This window comes from Megalobrama amblycephala, linkage group LG24 (assembly GCF_018812025.1).
Source record: "Megalobrama amblycephala isolate DHTTF-2021 linkage group LG24, ASM1881202v1, whole genome shotgun sequence".
Taxonomy (NCBI): domain Eukaryota; kingdom Metazoa; phylum Chordata; class Actinopteri; order Cypriniformes; family Xenocyprididae; genus Megalobrama; species Megalobrama amblycephala.
In genome coordinates this window covers 6,177,406-6,196,706 of record NC_063067.1, presented here as the reverse complement: position 1 = coordinate 6,196,706, position 19,301 = coordinate 6,177,406, and the positions used below count along the sequence as shown (strand labels likewise).

Genomic DNA, 19,301 nt, shown 5'->3' with positions numbered 1-19,301 from the left:
CTAATCCTTGGCTTGAAACTGTAAAAGAAAGAGTTAGGTGTTAATCATGTTGGGACCGGCCTGGCAAGAGACATACGCATTGTCAAAAAGTGTGGTCTGTACTTCCTATAATAATAAAATTATTAAATGTGATTTTTTTTTTTTTTTCTGATTTTCCTGGTTTGAGATTCACATTAATATTTTATAATTTTATACCACGGCAACGATTTATGCAAGTCATGTTAGTACTTTGATTTTACGTCATTAATAATATTTTCCGACTGAGATTCCAGTTCCAGTGCATTATTTTTCAATAGTACAAAAGGAACTCTAAAGGGAAACTCCCTTATAATTGCCTGATCTTGTCCTTTGCTTTGTATCTGTGATGAAAGCGTGAGTGAGGCCACCTAAAACATATCTGTGACAAATAACATGACCCATACAGTCAAATCCTTATAAATATTATTCCAGCACCTTAACTTCAACAAAGAGCCGCTTTGTCTGATATAAATCTGAACTTACACCACACAACTCAGACAGGTTTTCATTGATTACGTACCATAAACTCTGTAACCAAGTCAATGAATGACCAGATGGAATGTCATCGTTAAACAAAAGCCATGAGCTGATTACTTCTGTTTGTTTTTGCTAATAGGGAAGGTTGCAAAATATCTGACCTCTTTCCCTTCAAAGGAAAGAGCATTTGTTCAGTCCCTGGAAATGAAAACGAATGCATCTTATTCTTTAATAACAACATGATAAAGCATTAGAAAAAATGTCTGACGCTTGAGGGTGTTGGAGAAGAAGTCGTCTGGCCTGGAATTATCTTTTAAAATGTAATTGAAATGCACTAATGAGGGACAGACATACTTGCATTTCATCTATTTTTCATACTTCGATACAGTAGTAGCTAGTTATTATGATGGTTATGTAATGGTCTTCACATCTATGGCAAATTCATAATATTAAATGTTGCCGACTATTTATTTCATTCCTGTATTCCATGGAATTCTATAAGAGCAGTATAGAACATAAGCAGTTAAAAAAAAGAAGGCAAATTATCATTTACGCTCGCATACGATTGCTTTTTATTCATTTTGAACATAAAATTGGATTGGAAAAATCATTTGAACTTTCGAAATAAACATGAAACGTGGGTATTATTGTCACATTATGCATTTTGTTGTACATAATATCTTCCTGAGACATACAAAAAAAAAAAAAAGATTATATTTTGCGTTTTGTATGCATACTAGTGTCTGCATTTAATAGGCGTTTAATGTAAATCAAGGATTTCAGGACTTCAACAGCTCCAGGAAACTTCCACCTGAACCAAACTACGATAATAACTATAATATGAAAGATATTAGAGAGTGATTTGAAATACTATTTAATATGTAAGCATGACCAAAAATGGGTTTTCCCATTATATACAATGTATCTATTCATTGGCTCTAATTTGCACATTAATGTGTTCTTTGGGCAACATGTAATGAAAAAAGAATTAGCTATAATAAGAGATGAGAGTAATAACTTGGCAACATATCTCATATTACATCGAAATATATATTGATACATTTTTTCCCTATTCACTTAGGTCTCTCTAAAATGGAAGTCCTGGTGTATAATGATGCATGTCTCATAACAGAAAGTCAGATTCTGATTTGAAACCCCACTAAAGTTGTCTTGAGACATTAATTTATGATAAACAATATGAAAATTAGACCGATTTAAATGATAATTACAAAATATTCGATAAGAGCGCTGAATTTAGTCATTCAGTCATATTTAAAGGGTTAGATCACCCAAAAATGAAAATTCTGTCATTTATTACTCACCCTCATGCCGTTCCACACCCGTAAGACTTCGTTCATCTTCAGAACACAAATTAAGATATTTTTGTTAAAATCCGTTGGCTCAGTGAGGCCTGCATAGGGAGCAATGACATTTCCTCTCTCAAGATCCATTAATGTACTAAAAACATATTTAAATTGGTTCATGTGAGTACAGTGGTTCAATATTAATATTATAAAGCGAAGAGAATATTTTTGGTGCGCCAAAAAAACAAAATAACAACTTATTTAGTGATGGCCGATTTCAAAACACTGCTTCAGGAAGATTCGGAGCGTTATGAATCAGCGTGTCGAATCAGCGGTTCGGAGTGCCAAAGTCACATGATTTCAGCAGTTTGGCGGTTTGACAAGCGATCCGAATCATGATTCGACACAAAAGATACATAACGCTCCGAATCTTCCTGAAGCAGTGTTTTGAAATCGGCCATCACTAAATAAGTTGTTCTTTTGTTTTTTTGGTGCACCAAAAATATTCTCGTCGCTTTATAATATTAATATTGAACCACTGTACTCATTTAATCAAAAATATCTTAATTTGCGTTCCGAAGATGAACAAAGGTCTTACGGGTGAGGAATGACATGAGGGTGAGTAATTAATGACATTATTTTCATTTTTGGGTGAACTAACCCTTTAAGACTGGCTTATATGTTCTCAAATACATCTGCTAAAATATAATATTAAAATATATAATTGCTGAGTCTCAGGAGGATATTTTTAGATCATGTTTATGACTCAGTATGCATCTATTTCATTCTAAACAGCAGTGTTTACCGTAAACTCTTGATGACAGTGTGTCTCAGGCGTTCCGCCAATCAGCCGCGGCTTTGTGTGTGACGCATGCTCAGATTAGCTCAGAGCGCTGCGCTGTTGAAGAGACTCCCTCACGCGCTGTTTCAGTTCAGAACAGCTAATAGGAGAGGCACGCAGGTGAGCGACTGCAGTTCCTGAAGGACAGGTAAGACTTTAACTGCCGTTTGATACATTTTTGACGGGTTTTCAGACTCTTATAATGACAGCGCGTTGCATATGTTTTAAAAATAAAATAAATAGGCTGAAAACGTAACTATAGCGTAAATGTAGGTAACAGGTTACCTGAGTGTCAATAGCAGTTTACATGTCAACTGTCATGGCAGTAGGAGTTTATGTGACAGATGTCAAATCCCTGTTCATAGGCTACTTATATGTGTTTGTTAGTGAAACACTTTTAGAAATTAACATTCAGATTTAATATTGTTTTTTAAAAAGATCATAACTGCTTAATCTGGTCATTTGGATTTTCTTTATTCAAGATTTAGAAGTCATTTAATCTATATGTACTATTTAAGTCAACAGTAAGTCAGAAATATATATATAGCCAATACACACACAATTCATGTTTACTATTAAATTACTACTAAATTAATGTTTTAGTTTTTATTCACAAGAATAACTGGACATTATAGTGCTTTAATGTAACTCTAATGAACTCAACTTTTGCTGGGAAACTTTTGCATATTGTGCAAAACCTTTATGTGATGCTTCCAGGATTATCATAAGCCTTTCTTGCAAAAGCTCATTTGTTTAATTCGTCTGATGAAGTCGAAAGCGTGTTTCTTGTGGTTTTGTTTAGTGTTCAGTGCACTTGACAGCTGACCAGCCAAGGGCTGGTCATAAATATTTCCATGGCGTAGTGTTGTTAGATGGGTGGTGTGTATGAATAATGGGGACAGTATATCGAATTATGCAAACAGAGAGCTCTGCTGCGTTCATGTGTACTTTGCAGGTGGATTCGGACTATGTGTGTTTATTCTCTGTAAATGATTGTCCAGGACCTGCAGATGAGTGGCCTTCATGTCAAATAGGCCAAATATTTCAGTTTTTGTCACATTAAGCTTGTTGAACTATGTATGATAGTGCAGTTATGTAGAAAATCAGTTATCTGGGATAATTACTCAGTTCAGCATCATTATGCTAAAATATACGACCACAGATTGCTGCCATTGGCCAATCAGAATCGATGCACATAAATTCTAAATATGCACTCAATTGATAACTTTATTATATTATATATTTAATTTATATAATATTTTTTATCTGATAAGAAGACATGTACATGAACACGTTGACCGAATAAATCAAATCCCTCTATGCACAACAAAAAACTCATGTGACCTCAACAGAGGATTGGATTGGATAACTGGACTAACTAGCGGACCTATCACATCACAACATCTGTCTTCAAAATGAGATATTTTTCAGGAAGTGACGATTTTGTTCTCTTGAACACATGGGATGGAAACGCTGCTTTAATCAAAAATGTTTTATACGATATTCCAATTTTGAGCATTTAAGTTAAATTCTCAACTAAACATAGCTTTTGACCTTTAATCAATTTCACATTCTCTGGCGTCTCTCATCCACATAACAAGCTTATGCTGAAATTACAATTGGCTGTGAAGCTTTAAATTAAAACAAATGCTTGTCACTAATGTCCTTGTCTTTCTGTTTTAAGCTGCCACTCCTTCAAATAAACATGAACACCTTCATTTTATGACAACAATAGTGTGTGTGGGCTCAAGGGCAAACCTAATGATACTCCGCAGAACCTGATTACTGCATGCTATTTTAAGAGGTTCATTTAGCTCAGTTGTCTTGTTATATTTGATTTCACTTGTTGGCATTCTAGTCATAGTCAGAGTCAAACCATCCCCATTTTGTTATACGTGAATAAATTCTGTGAACATCTGGAATTTGCAGCAGATCCAGTCAGGCACAGTGGCATTCCAAGGCAAACCCAGCTTTTCTAGGTGTCGGCCGAAGCCGTCACCTTCTTCATTCTGTTGTTTCTCTCGTGGAGTCACAGAGAGGTGTGTGCTCTCGCGATTACCTCACCTCAGCAAGGCACAGCGGCCTGAAATATGCTGATCAACTTGAAAACTTTCACAGTAACAATGGCTGGCATTCAGCCCTGTTCATGTTTCTCGAGGCACTTCTGTCCTTTTTGTTTTTCCGTCTCTCATTTGCTCTTGGTAAGTTAATTTTTTAAGGAAAGTATAGAAAAATTAAAGGGTTAGTTCACCCAAAAATGAAATTTCTGTCATTAATTACTCACCGTCATGTTGTTCCACACCCATAAGACCTTTTGTTCATCTTCTGAACACAAATTAAGATATTTTTGATGAAATCCAAAAGCTTTATGATCTCCCTATACGTCATTACCAATTTCAAGGTCCAGTACGGTAATAAGACATCGTTAAAATAGTCCATGTGACTACAGTGGTTCAACCTTAAAGGTGCTAAAGAGGATGTTTTGTTTTATACATTTTTGCAATATTACTTGAAACTGTCTTTACTAACTGATAAAAGACTATTTATTAGGTGCACTGAAAGGAATAATATTGATATACATCATCTATGCACGAGGTAGGGCCTTAAAAACATCAGCCAAACGTTTACGCGATCATCACGTAAACGATTGGCCCTCTGGCTTGTCAATCACTGCCGTGACGTTCCTTGTGCGAGACGTGCGCGGCTGCGCGCTCCAGTAACTTTCCACACTCCACAGGCGCCGCATGCAATGTTTTTGTCAGGAGACAGGAGTAACAACTGCAGATTATGAGTTACCTGCGGTGAGTCCGACATAATGAATCCACTAACACGACACGCCGGTGGCAAACACTCGTGTTCCAATACTCGTGCACGAGTTTTGGGAGGCGTTCCCTCGAAATTCTTACGCATGCGCTCATTTCAAAAACTCAGTAACAGTCTTTGGTTTCTCAGTCGACGAAAAGATCCTCTTTAGCACCTTTAATGTTATAAAGTGACGAGAATACTTTTTGTGTGCAAAAACAAAAATGTCTTCCATGTCAGTGTCCTATGCAGTTTACGTTGAAGACAGTGCAGAGCTTCCGGGTTCTATGTCAGAATGCCGACTCATTATTGGCCGGCTCTTACGTCAGCATCACACGCATGCATCGTGCTGATCATGTGATCAGCGTCAGCCAATACTAAGCCGCCGTAACGACGTAGAACCTGGAAGTGCTGAACGTAAACGGCGTTCGAGAATGACACCGATGAGAAGATATTGTTGAATAAATTTGTTATTTTTGTTTTGTTTTTGTTAGAGCTGCACGATTAATCATATCGCAATCGCAATCGCGATGTCAAGCTTGTGCGATTATATGACGCAAAATGCTGCGATTTTATGAAATAAAATAATAATAAGTTAATAAATAAATAAAAAAATACATGTGTGGACACAACAACCCATTATCTGAGAGCTGTTTGCCCATTTTATACACCGCTAATAAAAAGAAGACCAGTCAGTTTCAGTTTAGGCGGTGGCATGTGTGGCGCGCATGGTCATGACTTTTCCGGTGTGCAGCGCAGAGAACGGGTAAAGATGGATGCGGAGCAAACGGTCACTGAACTGGTGGCAAGAAAAAACGCTACCTCTGTTATATGGCGATATTTTGGCTATAAGATTATAAACCCAGATTAGTAGTGGTTGAAGAGGAAAGAGGATTTAATTCGGTATCGCTCGCAGCGCTGTTATCGGTGCGCACATGACGCACATACATACATACAAGGCTCGCGCGCACGGAGAGAGAGAGAGAGAGAGAGAGAGAGGCGCGTTATAGCTCGCGAACTCCAAATTGATTTCTCTTTCGCGTCCTCAGTGCACTTGGATGGTCACATACACGCATTATGTCAGTCAAAATACCCCTCTCAGCAAGTATTCATGTAAACACATTCAGTTATGTCTTAACTGAACGAGGTGAGAATTCGGATGTATATCTGTCCGATGTGTGCGTGCATGTCTTACTCTTAAAGTGACAGCAACCTATAAATACCTGCTGTTGTCTGTCATGTAAATCAAACAACAAAACACAGCTTTAACAAAGATTAATCTATATTAAATTTATACAATGAACAGTGTCATTTTACATTTAATTATTACATTTCTGTGCATGAAAATTAATACTACAGTTAGACCTTATACTTTATTTGTAACTTTATGTAGTATTTATCTATGCTTGTTGTAATTGGTGAACAGTATTTGTTCTTTTTACAGTCTGTTCACTTGCCTTTAATAATGTATTATTTAGGCTAGCAGTTTATGCTATGGTATCAGAATAGTTTAAGTGGGCTAAGTAATAAATGCAAAGTTAAGTTACCCCCATCCAATTTTTTATTTTTTTTTTGTGCTGATCCGAAAAATGATCCGATCTGTGACGTCATAACCGTGATGTGATCCGAACCGTGAGTTTTGTGATCCGTTGAACCACTACAGATTAGTAAAGAAACAAATATCTTAAATGGGATTATAACAAGTTTGCAGTAATGCAAAGATGTTATTTAATTTCATAAAAATATTTTAATTTGAAAACGCTGTGCATTTGTTTGCTGTTGTTGCTAGTTTGAGTTGAGAAATACACATTTCAGCATTATCAGTAATCTGTGTGTGTATTTTCATTGAGAACCAAGCAAGATGACTCATGATACTATTTGTTTATTATATTGCTATCGCAAATCGCAATCGCAATATTGACCTCAATAATCGCAATATGACATTTTCCCCAAATCGTGCAGCCCTAGTTTTTGTGCACAAAAAGTATTCTCGTCACTTCATAACATTAAGGTTGAACCACTGAAGTCACATCGATTTTAAAGATGTCTTTACTACCTTTTTGGGCCTTGAAAGTTGCAGTAATGTTGCTGCCTATGTGTTGATCAGAAAGCTCTCGGATTTCATCAAAAATATCTTAATTTGTGTTCTGAAGATGAACGAAGGTCTTACGGGTTTGAAACGACATGAGGGTGAGTAATTAATGACTGATATTTCATTTTTGGGTGAACTAACCCTTTAAACGTGGGCTCTGTTCCAAAAACTAGTGAGCTGTTTAGGGAGCCATTCACATACAGTAGAACACATTCTTGCATTTCTACGCCATTTCTTACATCCATATGATATAAACTACACTACTGTTCAAAAGTTTGGGGTCAGTAAGAAATTAATACTTTTATTCAGCAAGGATGCATTAAACTGGTCAAAAGTGACAGTAGCTAAAGACGTTTATAAAGATTTCTGTTTCAAATAATTGCCGTTCTTTTGAACTTTCTATTTATCAGAGAGTCCTGAAATATAATTCCTCACAGTTTCCACAAAAATATAATAATCATAAATGTTTCTTGAGCACAGATCAGTATATTAAAATGATTTCTGAAGAATCATGAAGACTGGAGTAATGATGCTGAAAATTCAGCTTTGATCACAGGAATAAATTACATTTTAAAATAATAAACAGCTATTTTAAATTGACATTAACGTCTACCAATGATCTTATTAAGATGGAGACAGGAGCTTAAACAGCTACAGATTACCCTAAGAGCTTTCATGGACTGTGTTAAAATCAAATGCTTTTAAGTAATAATATTTTTAACTGCCTGTTTGCAGTCTGGGCACATTATGTTCTCTGGGCGTAGGCTTTCAGCTGTTTCATTCGTTTATTCTGATGTGCTCATCTGAACAGGTGTGTCAAACATGCTTAGATTCTTTCATGTAACAGTGAGCTTGAGTACAGGGTGGATGCAGTTTACCTCCAGGTGTTTAGTGAAAATCTAGCCATCTGTGCTTAGAGATTCATTGATGAACTGATCGATTCACAGCCTGTGCAAACCTAGCCAAATGGCCCAAAAGTAACCTAATGACAATATCCCAAATATCAAAGCTCAAAATATGCCATTCCCATACCTAAAATACATATTTTACAGTCACTGTTATTCAATGCCAATTGAAAACCACTATATTATAGTGATCATAAACACACAGCTAAGAGGCTCCCTACCAGTGGCCCTCCTTAGCAAAAATTAACATCACAGTTTTATCATTGGTAGAATAAAAAAATATATCATTACAAGCATTTCAGTCAAATATAATTTATTTAATATGTCAAACTTTTAACCCGCGGGGGAAAATCAACCCACGGCAACAACTGATTGTCAGGGTCACTAAAACGGGTCATGGACAGCAGGGACAAACATTGCAGGGCTGCACGATTTATCGAAATTAAACCAATCGCGATTTGGCAAAGGCTGCAAAAAAATTTTTTTTCGCAGCATGGCTCTGTGATCAGTAGTAAATGCTGCTCCATCTGAAAGCCAAAGCACACTCTTGCACAGAAACTCCACATATGCCACACATAAGTACGATAATGCACATTGTTCAAGGAAATCTCTATCGGCACCATACTATTGCTGTAGCTGAATAAGCAGAAGATTAAAACGCTTTGATTGATTAAACATGACTACGCCACAACTACGACAATATATGATTTATCCGAGTTCTTCAAGCCTACTCTGGTATTTTCATGATAATAAAGTATATTTATAATGCAGTGCTAATCAACATAGCCTTTATCCCTGTATAGAATACTATGAAATAATATGTTGTGTGCCACATCAAACACTCAACTGACATTATTCATAATGTTATTGTCACTTCAGTGAGTTTGGAGTAAAAACATGTTATTAAATGTTGGTTCATAAATGCTTCTCATGTTTGGAAAGATGTTTGATGCATGCTGCTTTTTCAAATGCACGTTATAAGCGACTCAAACTCGCAGTGCTTTCAGATGGAGCAGCATTTACTACTGATCACAGAGCCGTGCTTCACTGACAATCTGTGCATAAAATAAATTGTAGCCTTTGTACTAATCGCACTAAGCCAAATCGGTTTAAGCGTGATTTCAGAATAATTTCGATTAATCGTGCAGATAGTTGGAAATAGGCTTTCAACATCTGATGTCAAAAGCTGTGTGTTCAGTTAAAGGGTTAGTTCACCCAAAAATGAAAAGGCCTGCATAGACAGTAATGGTACTTTCTCTCTCAAGATCCATAAAGGTACTTAAAACAACGAGAATATTTTTTTGTGCACCAAAAAACAAACAAACAAAATAACGACTTTTTAACAATATCTAGTGATGGCCGATTTCAAATCTGCTCCGGAGCGTAATGAATCTTTTGAGTCGAATTAGTGATTCAGATCGCGTGTCAAACCACCAAACTGCTGAAATTACGTGACTTTGGCGCTCCGAACCACTGATTCGATTCATAAAGCTCCAAAGCTTCATGAAGCAGTGTTTTGAAATCGGCCATCATTAGATATTGTTAAAAAGTCGTTATTTAGTTTTTTTGGCGCACAAAAAATATTCTCATCGCTTTATAATATTAAAGGTCCCGTTCTTCGTGATCCCATGTTTCAAACTTTAGTTAGTGTGTAATGTTGTTGTTAGAGTATAAATAAAATCTGTACAATTTTATAGCTCAAAGTTCAATGCCAAGCGAGATATTTTATTTAACAGAAGTCGCCTACATCGAACGGCCAGTTTGGACTACATCCCTCTACTTCCTTCTTTAATGACGTCACTAAAACAGTTTTTTGACTAACCTCCGCCCACAGGAATACACAAGAGTTGCGTTTGTAGAGTGTGTTTGTCGCCATGTCGTCGAAACGCTGTTATTTTCATCCCGCAGTCCAATCACCGGGTCTGATTCCGGCTCAAATTGATAGGGTAAAATTAAAGACATGTTTACAATAACACTGAGCGCGTACATCTCCACGTTATGGTAAGAGGCGTGACCTTTCCGGGCACGGTGCGCTCAGAGCTGTCGAATCACAACACAGGAACCGCTGGCACAATCAGAACTCGTTACGTATTTCTGAAGGAGGGACTTCATAGAACAAGGAAGTCATCCGCCCGTTTTTATGACAGTGGAAACAGCGGTATACAGATAAGTAAATTATGTGAAAAATACTGTGTTTTTTTACACGCGAAACATGAACACATGTTATATTGCACACTATAAACACAATCAAAGCTTCAAAAAACCACGAAAAACGGGACCTTTAAGGTAGAATCACTGTACGCAGGCCTCGCTGAGTCACTGGATTTAATCAATAATATCTTAATTTGTGTTCTGAAGATGAACAAAGGTCTTACGGGTGTAGAACAACATGAGGGTAAGTAATTAATGACAGAATTTTTATTTTTGGGTGAACTAACCCTTTAAACTCTACAGCATTTTGGCATAAATTTATCTGCCTTTCAGTATAACCTAGTCAAATTATACAGATGCAAACGTACAAGATGCATGTGTAACCCCTCCGGTTCTTCGAACTGGTGTTTCCGGCATGGGAGGCGGGCTAACAAGGATGCTAAAGACCGCAGGCTCTAGCATCAGTTGCTAACGCAGCTCTTGAGGCCAGGGCAGTGAGGTTTACTTGAGGTTTACTTGCACAGCTCTTACTAGCTAGCCTCTGTTACACTCACCCGCCTAAACCTCAATCCCATCTGGGTCACGGCACCAATGTAACCCCTTTCGGTCCAAATCCTGCTTGAACTGACATTTCCGGCATGGGAGGAGGGCGTGCTAACAAGAACGTTAAAGGCCACAGCCTCTAGCATCAGTCACTAGCGCAGCTCTACTAGCTGGTCTCCATTACACATGATAACATATCCTCATGCCCAAAAATATGCAAGATGAAATCAAATTCGACCCAGACTATGTTAAGAATTAGTTTGTGAACTTGTGAGCCTGTGCCAAACTCTTGACTGTGTAATTGTAACAGTGTATATCACTATTCATATCTGTACAGTGTGACCTCAACAAGAGTTATATCAGTCATTTTTACCAAGATGATCCTGATAGGGACATTCCCTAACTGAAAAATGCTGTAGCGGTAAAGTGATGTTATGAGATGGGGAATACCATTATACTTTGAAATAAACCATGGCACAGCACTGAAGAAAATTTGATGTAGGATTTACTTTGAAACAATTTTACACTCAGAAATTGCTATTAAATTTCACAAAAAATTAAAATGAAACCACAAATTTTGAAGGAGAAAAACTGACACTGCATCTGAAATTGCATAATGTGTAGTAGGTACTACTTTTGGTTTGAAACTTACTTCACAGCCATTTAAAAAGTATATTCTGTGCAGTATGAATGGAATTCAGACATACTACTCTACATCTACCAAGTGTTCATCTGATGTGCACGCCGGAATTAAGTCATCCGGGTACTTTTCGCCTACTGTTTTTTGCATACTATGTATTCGGACATACTACTCAGTTGGCGTACTGTTTTTCGCATACTAGTAGGGAATATTAAAATTCGGACACAGCAACATAGTGTTTTTACATTCTTTGTGATTAACATAGCCATATGCTATGGTATTAATGTGATACTACAAAGTACTTGAAACAAAATAATCATAGTAGTGTCCAAAATACAATGTCTCATATCATATAATCATTGTATATTTTTAGTAGTGCTTGCATTATTGTCATTATTATTATTATTGTGTTATCTGATTGTTATTTATTTGTTTATATTTTTATAGATTGGTCCTCTATTTTCCATCATTAAACAAAGCTCCTTAAAGACCTTTGTCACTACCTGACTCGCACTTTTTGTGCGATGCCAAAAAGTGACACCTGGCCAGGGGGCGTTGCCATCGAATCTGTGTCTGGTATGGACAGTGCAGGAAGCTGTGATAGTGTGCTCAGCATCAACTCTGGATTTGTGAGTACCAAAACATTTTCTGATTTCCTGGAAAATCTTAAAGGGACAGTTCACCCAAAAAATAACACTCACTGACCCATCCATCCCATAGATCTTTTCCATACAATGGCCATATCTGTTATGCTCCAAAAAGAATAAAAACACTATGAAAGTACAATTAAAAAAGTACTCTATATAACTGATTTGAGTATGAAAAGTTGTTTTTTCCTTTAACACATCTCAGAAGAGGAACAAGGAAATGCAATGTGATTTTTGTTATCTTATTCGAACTAAAGTTATTTAAACACTTACTAATCTTAAGGGAATAGTTTAATACTTCTTTCATCGTTAACTCATTCTCTTCTTATTTCAAACCACTCTGACTTTATTCTATTGAACACAGAACTATAAGAATGTAGTTATCTGCAATTACAATGAATGAGGTGCTTTCAGGCTCAATGTTGAAAACAGTTTGGCAGCTTTATATTTTTGTGAAAACCAAGATACTTTTTTCAGGATTCTCTGATGAATTGAACGTTCAGAAGAACAGCATTTAATTGAAATACTGTAGATATCTTTTGTTACATTATAAATGTGTTACATTATAAATGTGTAATACATCCTTGCTGATTAAAAGTATTAAAGGGATAGTTCACCCAAAAATGAAAATTTAATGTTTATCTGCTTACCCCTAGGGGATTCAAGATGTAGGTGACTTTGTTTCTTCAGTAGAACACAAATGATGATTTTTAACTCCAACCGTTGCGTGTCTGTCAGTCAAATAATGGGAGTGAATGGGAACTTCTACTATAAGAGTAAATAAAACTTGCTTAGACAAATCCAAATTAAACCCTGCGGCTCGTGACGACACACTGATGTCCTAAGACACGAAACGATCAGTTTGTGTGAGAAACCGAACAGTATTTATATCATTTTTTTACCTCTAATACACCACTATGTCCAACTGCGTTCAGCACTCGCTTAGTGAGGTCTGATCGCGCTCTGACAACTGAAGTGATGTCTAGCACTCATTGAAGTATATGCGCGAGACATCACTGCCGTTGTCAGAGCGCGATCAGACCTCATATAATATGGATTTGTCTGTGCGTGATTTATTACTCTTATAGTAGAAGTTCCCATTATTTGACTGGCAGACACGCAACGGTTGCAGTTAAAAATCATCATTTGTGTTCTACTGAAGAAACAAAGTCACCTACATCTTGGATGCCCTGGGGGTAAGCAGATAAACATCAAATTTTCATTTTTGGGTGAACTATCCCTTTAACTTATTTTAAAAAGCGCACTTTTCTTTGTGTGATAGAGTGATGACAGTCTTGAGCACCTTTCTGCTGAGGAGAGAGCATGCCTCATGTTTCTGGAGGAGACCATTGAGGCTCTGGAGGTAGAGGAGGACAGCGGTTTGTCTAACGACGAGCCTGATGGCCTATCTAATGGTCTGGAAGGAAAAACTGCTCATCACACATCCATCTACCAAAACAATACTGGGGGTAAGCATTAATGCTGGAAATATCTAGAGCAGGGGTGTCCAAACTCGGTCCTGGAGGGCCACTGTCGTGCAGAGTTTAGCTCCAACTTACCTCAACACACCTGCCTGGAAGTTTCCTGTATGCCTAAAAACCTTGATTAGCTGGTTCTGGTGTGCTTAATTGGGGTTGGAGCTAAACTCTGCAGGACAGTGGCCCTCCAGGAGCAGGATTGATCTAGAGGAATAACATGGTCTGTTTCAAAAATGGCTCATACAGTAAATGTTCTCTTTCAGAGCTATCAGCCCATGAGGATCCAAACAAAGTGATCGGAAGAGATCGTAAACCTTCTCAGAAGTACCTTGTGCCAACTCCATTGCTCCTTGCCAGTGGGAATGCCAAGATAGTCAGCAAACCAATGGAATCATCTCACATAGAAGCACCTGTGGCATTTATTGATGCACCTGATGGGTTCAGATCAAGCCCTGACCATCAACAACCTGGACGGACAGTTTCTGAAGAAGCTGCTTTGGAAGTAGCAACTGCTAAACCAAGAATTGGACAATCAAGTGATGTAGTGGACTTGCCACCTTCCTTTATACCTGAACCTCCAGTTAGAACAAGTTTGCCTAATGACTCTAAAGCCAAAGATGGCATTCATAAGAGTTTGGACGTGAAGCCTCAGCCGAAGCAGCAGAAAGTGTCCTCAGAGGTACCGCTGGAATTCATTCCTCCACCCTCAGACTTCATGGATGAACCAACCAAGAAGATAAGCCTCACTTATTCGCCACCACCTCCACCTGCTTACGATGAGCCACCAGAATGGATTCCCGAACTCCCCAAAATGGAGCCGCATGTTTCTGGTGGATCCATCAAGCCAACCGAGGTGACCAAATCAAGGAGTGTAGACCCAGAATCGTCAAAAGCGCCATTATCCCACAATGAGATCGAAAACCTGCGCAAGAAGGCCTCCGTGAAGAAAGCACCTCACTTGACAACGATAACGGTTGCACAGCATTCTGCGGCAGACAAACCGATGACACCTTCGCCATCTTCAGAATATGTTCCTGCTGTGCCAAAAGAGTACAGCGACCCCAAAAGCCCACCAGCTGTGGCGCCCAAACCCAAGAAACTCCCATCTAATATCATCCTCAAAAGCCACAAAGACACCGGGAACACACATCCGTTACTTCTGCAGAGCGAGCGCACTCAGATGGATCCCCAGAAGATCCGAATGGAGGCTTTGAAAAAATTGGGCCTGCTAAAGAACGAAGAGGTTGAAACAGGCCACGGCGTCTCTCCCTCTCATTCACCAACGTTCAGAACTAAAGCTCGTCCACAGTCTCCCTGTAACCCAACAGCATCTGTAGAACCCGTGCAAGAACTATCTAGACTATCTGAAAGTCCCGTACCAGCGGACATGCAACCACGTGCAGACACTCTAAAGCACCAAGACACAAAAAGCAGGGAAGGTTCATTGAAGAAGCAACCAATAAGGTCTTACGAAATCAAATCAGCCTCCCTGGAGCGCACAGGGATTGGAATGGTCATTGAACCCATGCCACAGATGACAAACCCAGACAGGACCCGTGTTGAGTTGTCGCCAGGTCAGTTACGAAAGAGTCAAGCTCGACCTTCATCTCTAGGGAGCGCAAAGGACTTTGGTATTGTCTATCAGGCTGATGATTCAACCAAATCGCTCCACGCTGCTGCGGTTCAGCCAGGCAATGATGCCCAAAAGTTGCCCCGCTCCAATGGAATAAGCGTGATGATCTCCCCGCACGGTAAAAATGGCGAGAACCGACGGGAAGCCTTGAAGAAACTGGGATTACTGCGGGACTAATAGATGGTGGAATGTATTTCACAATTTATTCTGGGTATTTGGACCATTAGCATTGAAAGGAAGAATGCTGAATGCTTTTGGTTCCGGCTTTTCGGCATCTTTAAGTACCTTCTTAAGTAATTAATACAGTTTAATATATGCACTTTCTTCTTAATTGTTTTGGTAAGGCTACATCCACATGAATCTGGATGAATTTGAAAATGGCGTTTTCGTTTCGAAACGCTGTCCATCCATCCATCCACCCATCCATCCAAGAGTTGATTGTCCTCTCGTAAACATCTGAAAACACAGGAATGCTAAATGAAGGTTGTACAACTTAACACTTATCTTATCTTGCTGCCTGCTTTCATCGTTTTATCTCTTAAGTGCGTCACAACTAAATATATGTCATTGTTTTGAAATACCTCCATCTTCAAAGGCCATACTAAAACTCGAAAATGCCATTTTAAAATGGATCCGCTTGGGAAAAGCTCTGTTTTTGCTGGACAAAAACATTGTTTCAGTATGGGCCAAAACATAGAGATGCCTCAAATGTTCTCAATAGATGTGTCTTCAAATTTGTCCTGATTTAATGTGGATGTAGCTTAAGAAAAGGAAATGTAAATACATTTTATTTTGGCACAGAATTAAGATAATTATGGCTTCCAGATCACTTTCACTTTTTTTGTATTATGTAAAATGTAAATGTAGTTTGCAGTATTTTCCTCCTAAAGAATTGAAACATTGCATTCCAACAAGATGAGTATTCAGTTATTCTATATTCTGATTGTTTTTCAGTGGTTCAAATCTAATTGTTGGTGTATATATTTCTTTGTGCCGTTCTCACTTTTTAAATACTTTAAAAAAAAAAAATAAAAGTTGTTATTCTTGTAAAAGAACACTCTCTTCATAAACATTAATACATGCCTGTAATTAAATGCATAATATTTTTCATATTTATGAGGGATTCTTGTTAAAGATTTAGATTACACTGAAGAGTTCAGACATCTACATTTTGGAGGAATTGAGGAAAAATCTGTAAATATGATATGTAGGCCTATTGAAGTATTAGGTTGACATGACTAATTCAAAAATAGGATCCTGTGTGGATCCATGAAACTTGGAGTCAAGAGTTCATTGTCCTCGTCTCTGACGCACAAATACCGATCCATGTTTTTCTTGTCAACAGAGTCTTGCTGAGGTAACATTCTGAGAGTTCCTTTCGTAACATCAGCTGCTGCTTTCAGACGAGGCAGGAACTTGTCAAACCTGATCCGAGACAGGAGGGTTTTGTGATCTGGGTGGTTAATGTCCTGCTTTTCTTTGTCATCAACAATTTGAGCCTGCAATGAGTTGGACTGATCAGGTTTTCAGCTCATGTACATGCTTCGTCAAGCATAACAATATCATTTGTCATTTGAACAGGTGCAGGAGTTTGTTTATTTTACAAAATATCATAAATAAAATGGCACAATAAGGGCAATAGCCTATACAAATAGACAGGATGACAATACAATACTCTGCAGTACAATACAACGGATGCAAAGATTTAAAACACTGAGGAACAAATGACAAAAGTCATCAAAAAGTAGCTATGTCAGACTGTGGATTGACAGCAAATAAAATGCCTTTGAGAGTGAAAACACGCTTCAGTTGATTTTAAATCCCATTTGACATGAGAACTGATAAAACATACCTGAAATATTTTGCGTGTGCACGTTTTGTGTGTTTGTGTTTTAACAAACTTGTAAGACTAGATCTACTAATTGTGATTTCATTATTATATGATTGTGCAATTTATATGATTATAGCTGGCTACTGTCCTGAATATATTGAGTGATGATGTCAGGAGAGGTGATTTTTGATCATTTCTGACTGCAGTTTCTTAAACCTGTGATGCCCTCTAGTGGAAATGTTTATGAAATGATCCATGTGAACAAAAATCTCTTCTTGCTCAATTTGATTTAATTAACCCCCGGTTTCACAGACAAGTGAATGCATGTTAGAGCTGTTTTAAAGCAACTTGCAACTTGCACTAACATGTCTTAAAATATGCCAGTGCCATTGTTTTGTCTCAAGATGCACCCCACCATGGCCCGATTTCAAGGTCTTAGCCTAAACCAGGATTAGGCCTTAGTTCAATTAGGATATTTAAGTAGCTTTTATAAACTTTTACTAGAAAAAAAAAAAAAATGACAATGACATATTTTAAAATGTAGTTGCTTTCAGTTAAAACAGCTCAAACATGCATTTAGTCTAAACCTTGTCTGTGAAACTGGGGACATGTTTTTTTCTAAGGCGCATTTATAAAACTTAGTTCAATTAGGACATTTAAGTAAGGCCTAATCCTGTTTTAGGCATTAGGAATCCGAGCATAAATGAACTAAAGGAACTTGTAAAAGACAAAGGAATTTGTAAAATGAACTTACATTAATGTTACTTACATTCATTTTTTTTTTTTTTTTTTTTTGAGAATTATAGATCCCTGTATGCTTTTCATGGGATTTGATTGTGAGTTTAAAGGGCTTCCTTTTTTAAAAAAGTAATAAAGAGACTTGTGTTTAATGTTCAGTTATGTCGCAGGTTTAGACTTTATATGGTGTTTTTATGGTATTGGTGGTAAACAATAACTTGAAAATTTTTGTGGTAATACGAATGCATAATTCACTACTTACTAATAACAAAGATTATATTTAAATAAAGGTACCGTCACATGTTGCCTAATGTTGCTTGGCGAAATTTCGCGGGCAAAATTAATTAATTAGGATGCTATAATCCACACCATAGGTAGTTTCTCATGAGGTCGAAACGCTCATTTGCAGCGACCACCAGAAGGCTGCTTGTTTTGAAAGTGAGTTCTGTGTGAGTTGTGCTTTATACATCGCAATGCTTCTGATAAGAGACGATGGACCTGATTTTGCCCGCGAAATTTCGCTGAAATATCGCCTATAAAGTTTTAGCATGCTAACATGTGATATTGCTAGCTATTAATCTGAAAGAATTGCGGAGATTATAGCTAATTGTTTTGATATTTACTGAATTCAGTTTCCACAACACACGCTTGTTCAACAAAACTTTATTTAAAAAAAGTTTGTTAAACAAAACTTTATTTGGACTTGCTCTTGCTATAGGTACAAACTTAAATTAATTTTGTGGAAAAGTTTTCCTCAATTTAAGTTAAGTGAACACATTATTTTTGTGTGTACACTCTAAAGTGAAAGATGAAACTCAGGGTGCTTAGCTAATCTAAAATGTTATCAATTAAAACAGACTACATTAGAATCTTCTGGGGGTGGATAAGGACTGCCGAATTTCTGCGTCAAGGTGAGGGTGCCCTTATATCTCCCTTATATCTTATATCCCCCAATAGTGCCCTTATATCTCCACCCCCCTTTACGGCGCCCCTAGTTTTAATGAACAATTGCAACGCTGGCTGAATTTGAAATAGCATGCTAGCATACTACTTTATTATTTCTGCCATTAATGGTAGTACTCCATTCCCAAATTTGCATACTCTCCATAGTATACATGTATACTACAGCGATAGTGTACAATGCTAGTATGATATTCCGAACAAACAATCCTGACAGGGGTGTTAACTCTGGCCAGTTGGT

At 37.6% G+C, this 19,301-nt stretch overlaps 1 protein-coding gene across 2 annotated transcripts; it reads left to right on the top strand.

Moving 5' to 3' along the window:
• Window positions 1-2,646: 2,646 nt before the first annotated feature.
• On the top strand, window positions 2,647-17,330 carry LOC125260075 (specifically androgen-regulated gene protein). Of its 2 annotated transcripts, XM_048178219.1 has the most exons (4): window positions 2,647-2,788; window positions 12,221-12,402; window positions 13,703-13,889; window positions 14,162-17,330. In XM_048178219.1, exons 2-4 carry the CDS (start codon window positions 12,298-12,300, stop codon window positions 15,706-15,708), a joined length of 1,839 nt encoding a protein of 612 aa, XP_048034176.1. In that variant the 5' UTR covers window positions 2,647-2,788; window positions 12,221-12,297; the 3' UTR covers window positions 15,709-17,330. The 2 variants fall into 2 exon arrangements, with proteins under 2 accessions (XP_048034176.1, XP_048034177.1); XM_048178220.1 differs by lacking the exon at window positions 2,647-2,788 and having other exon boundaries at window positions 12,267-12,402; window positions 13,705-13,889.
• Window positions 17,331-19,301: the final 1,971 nt, after the last annotated feature.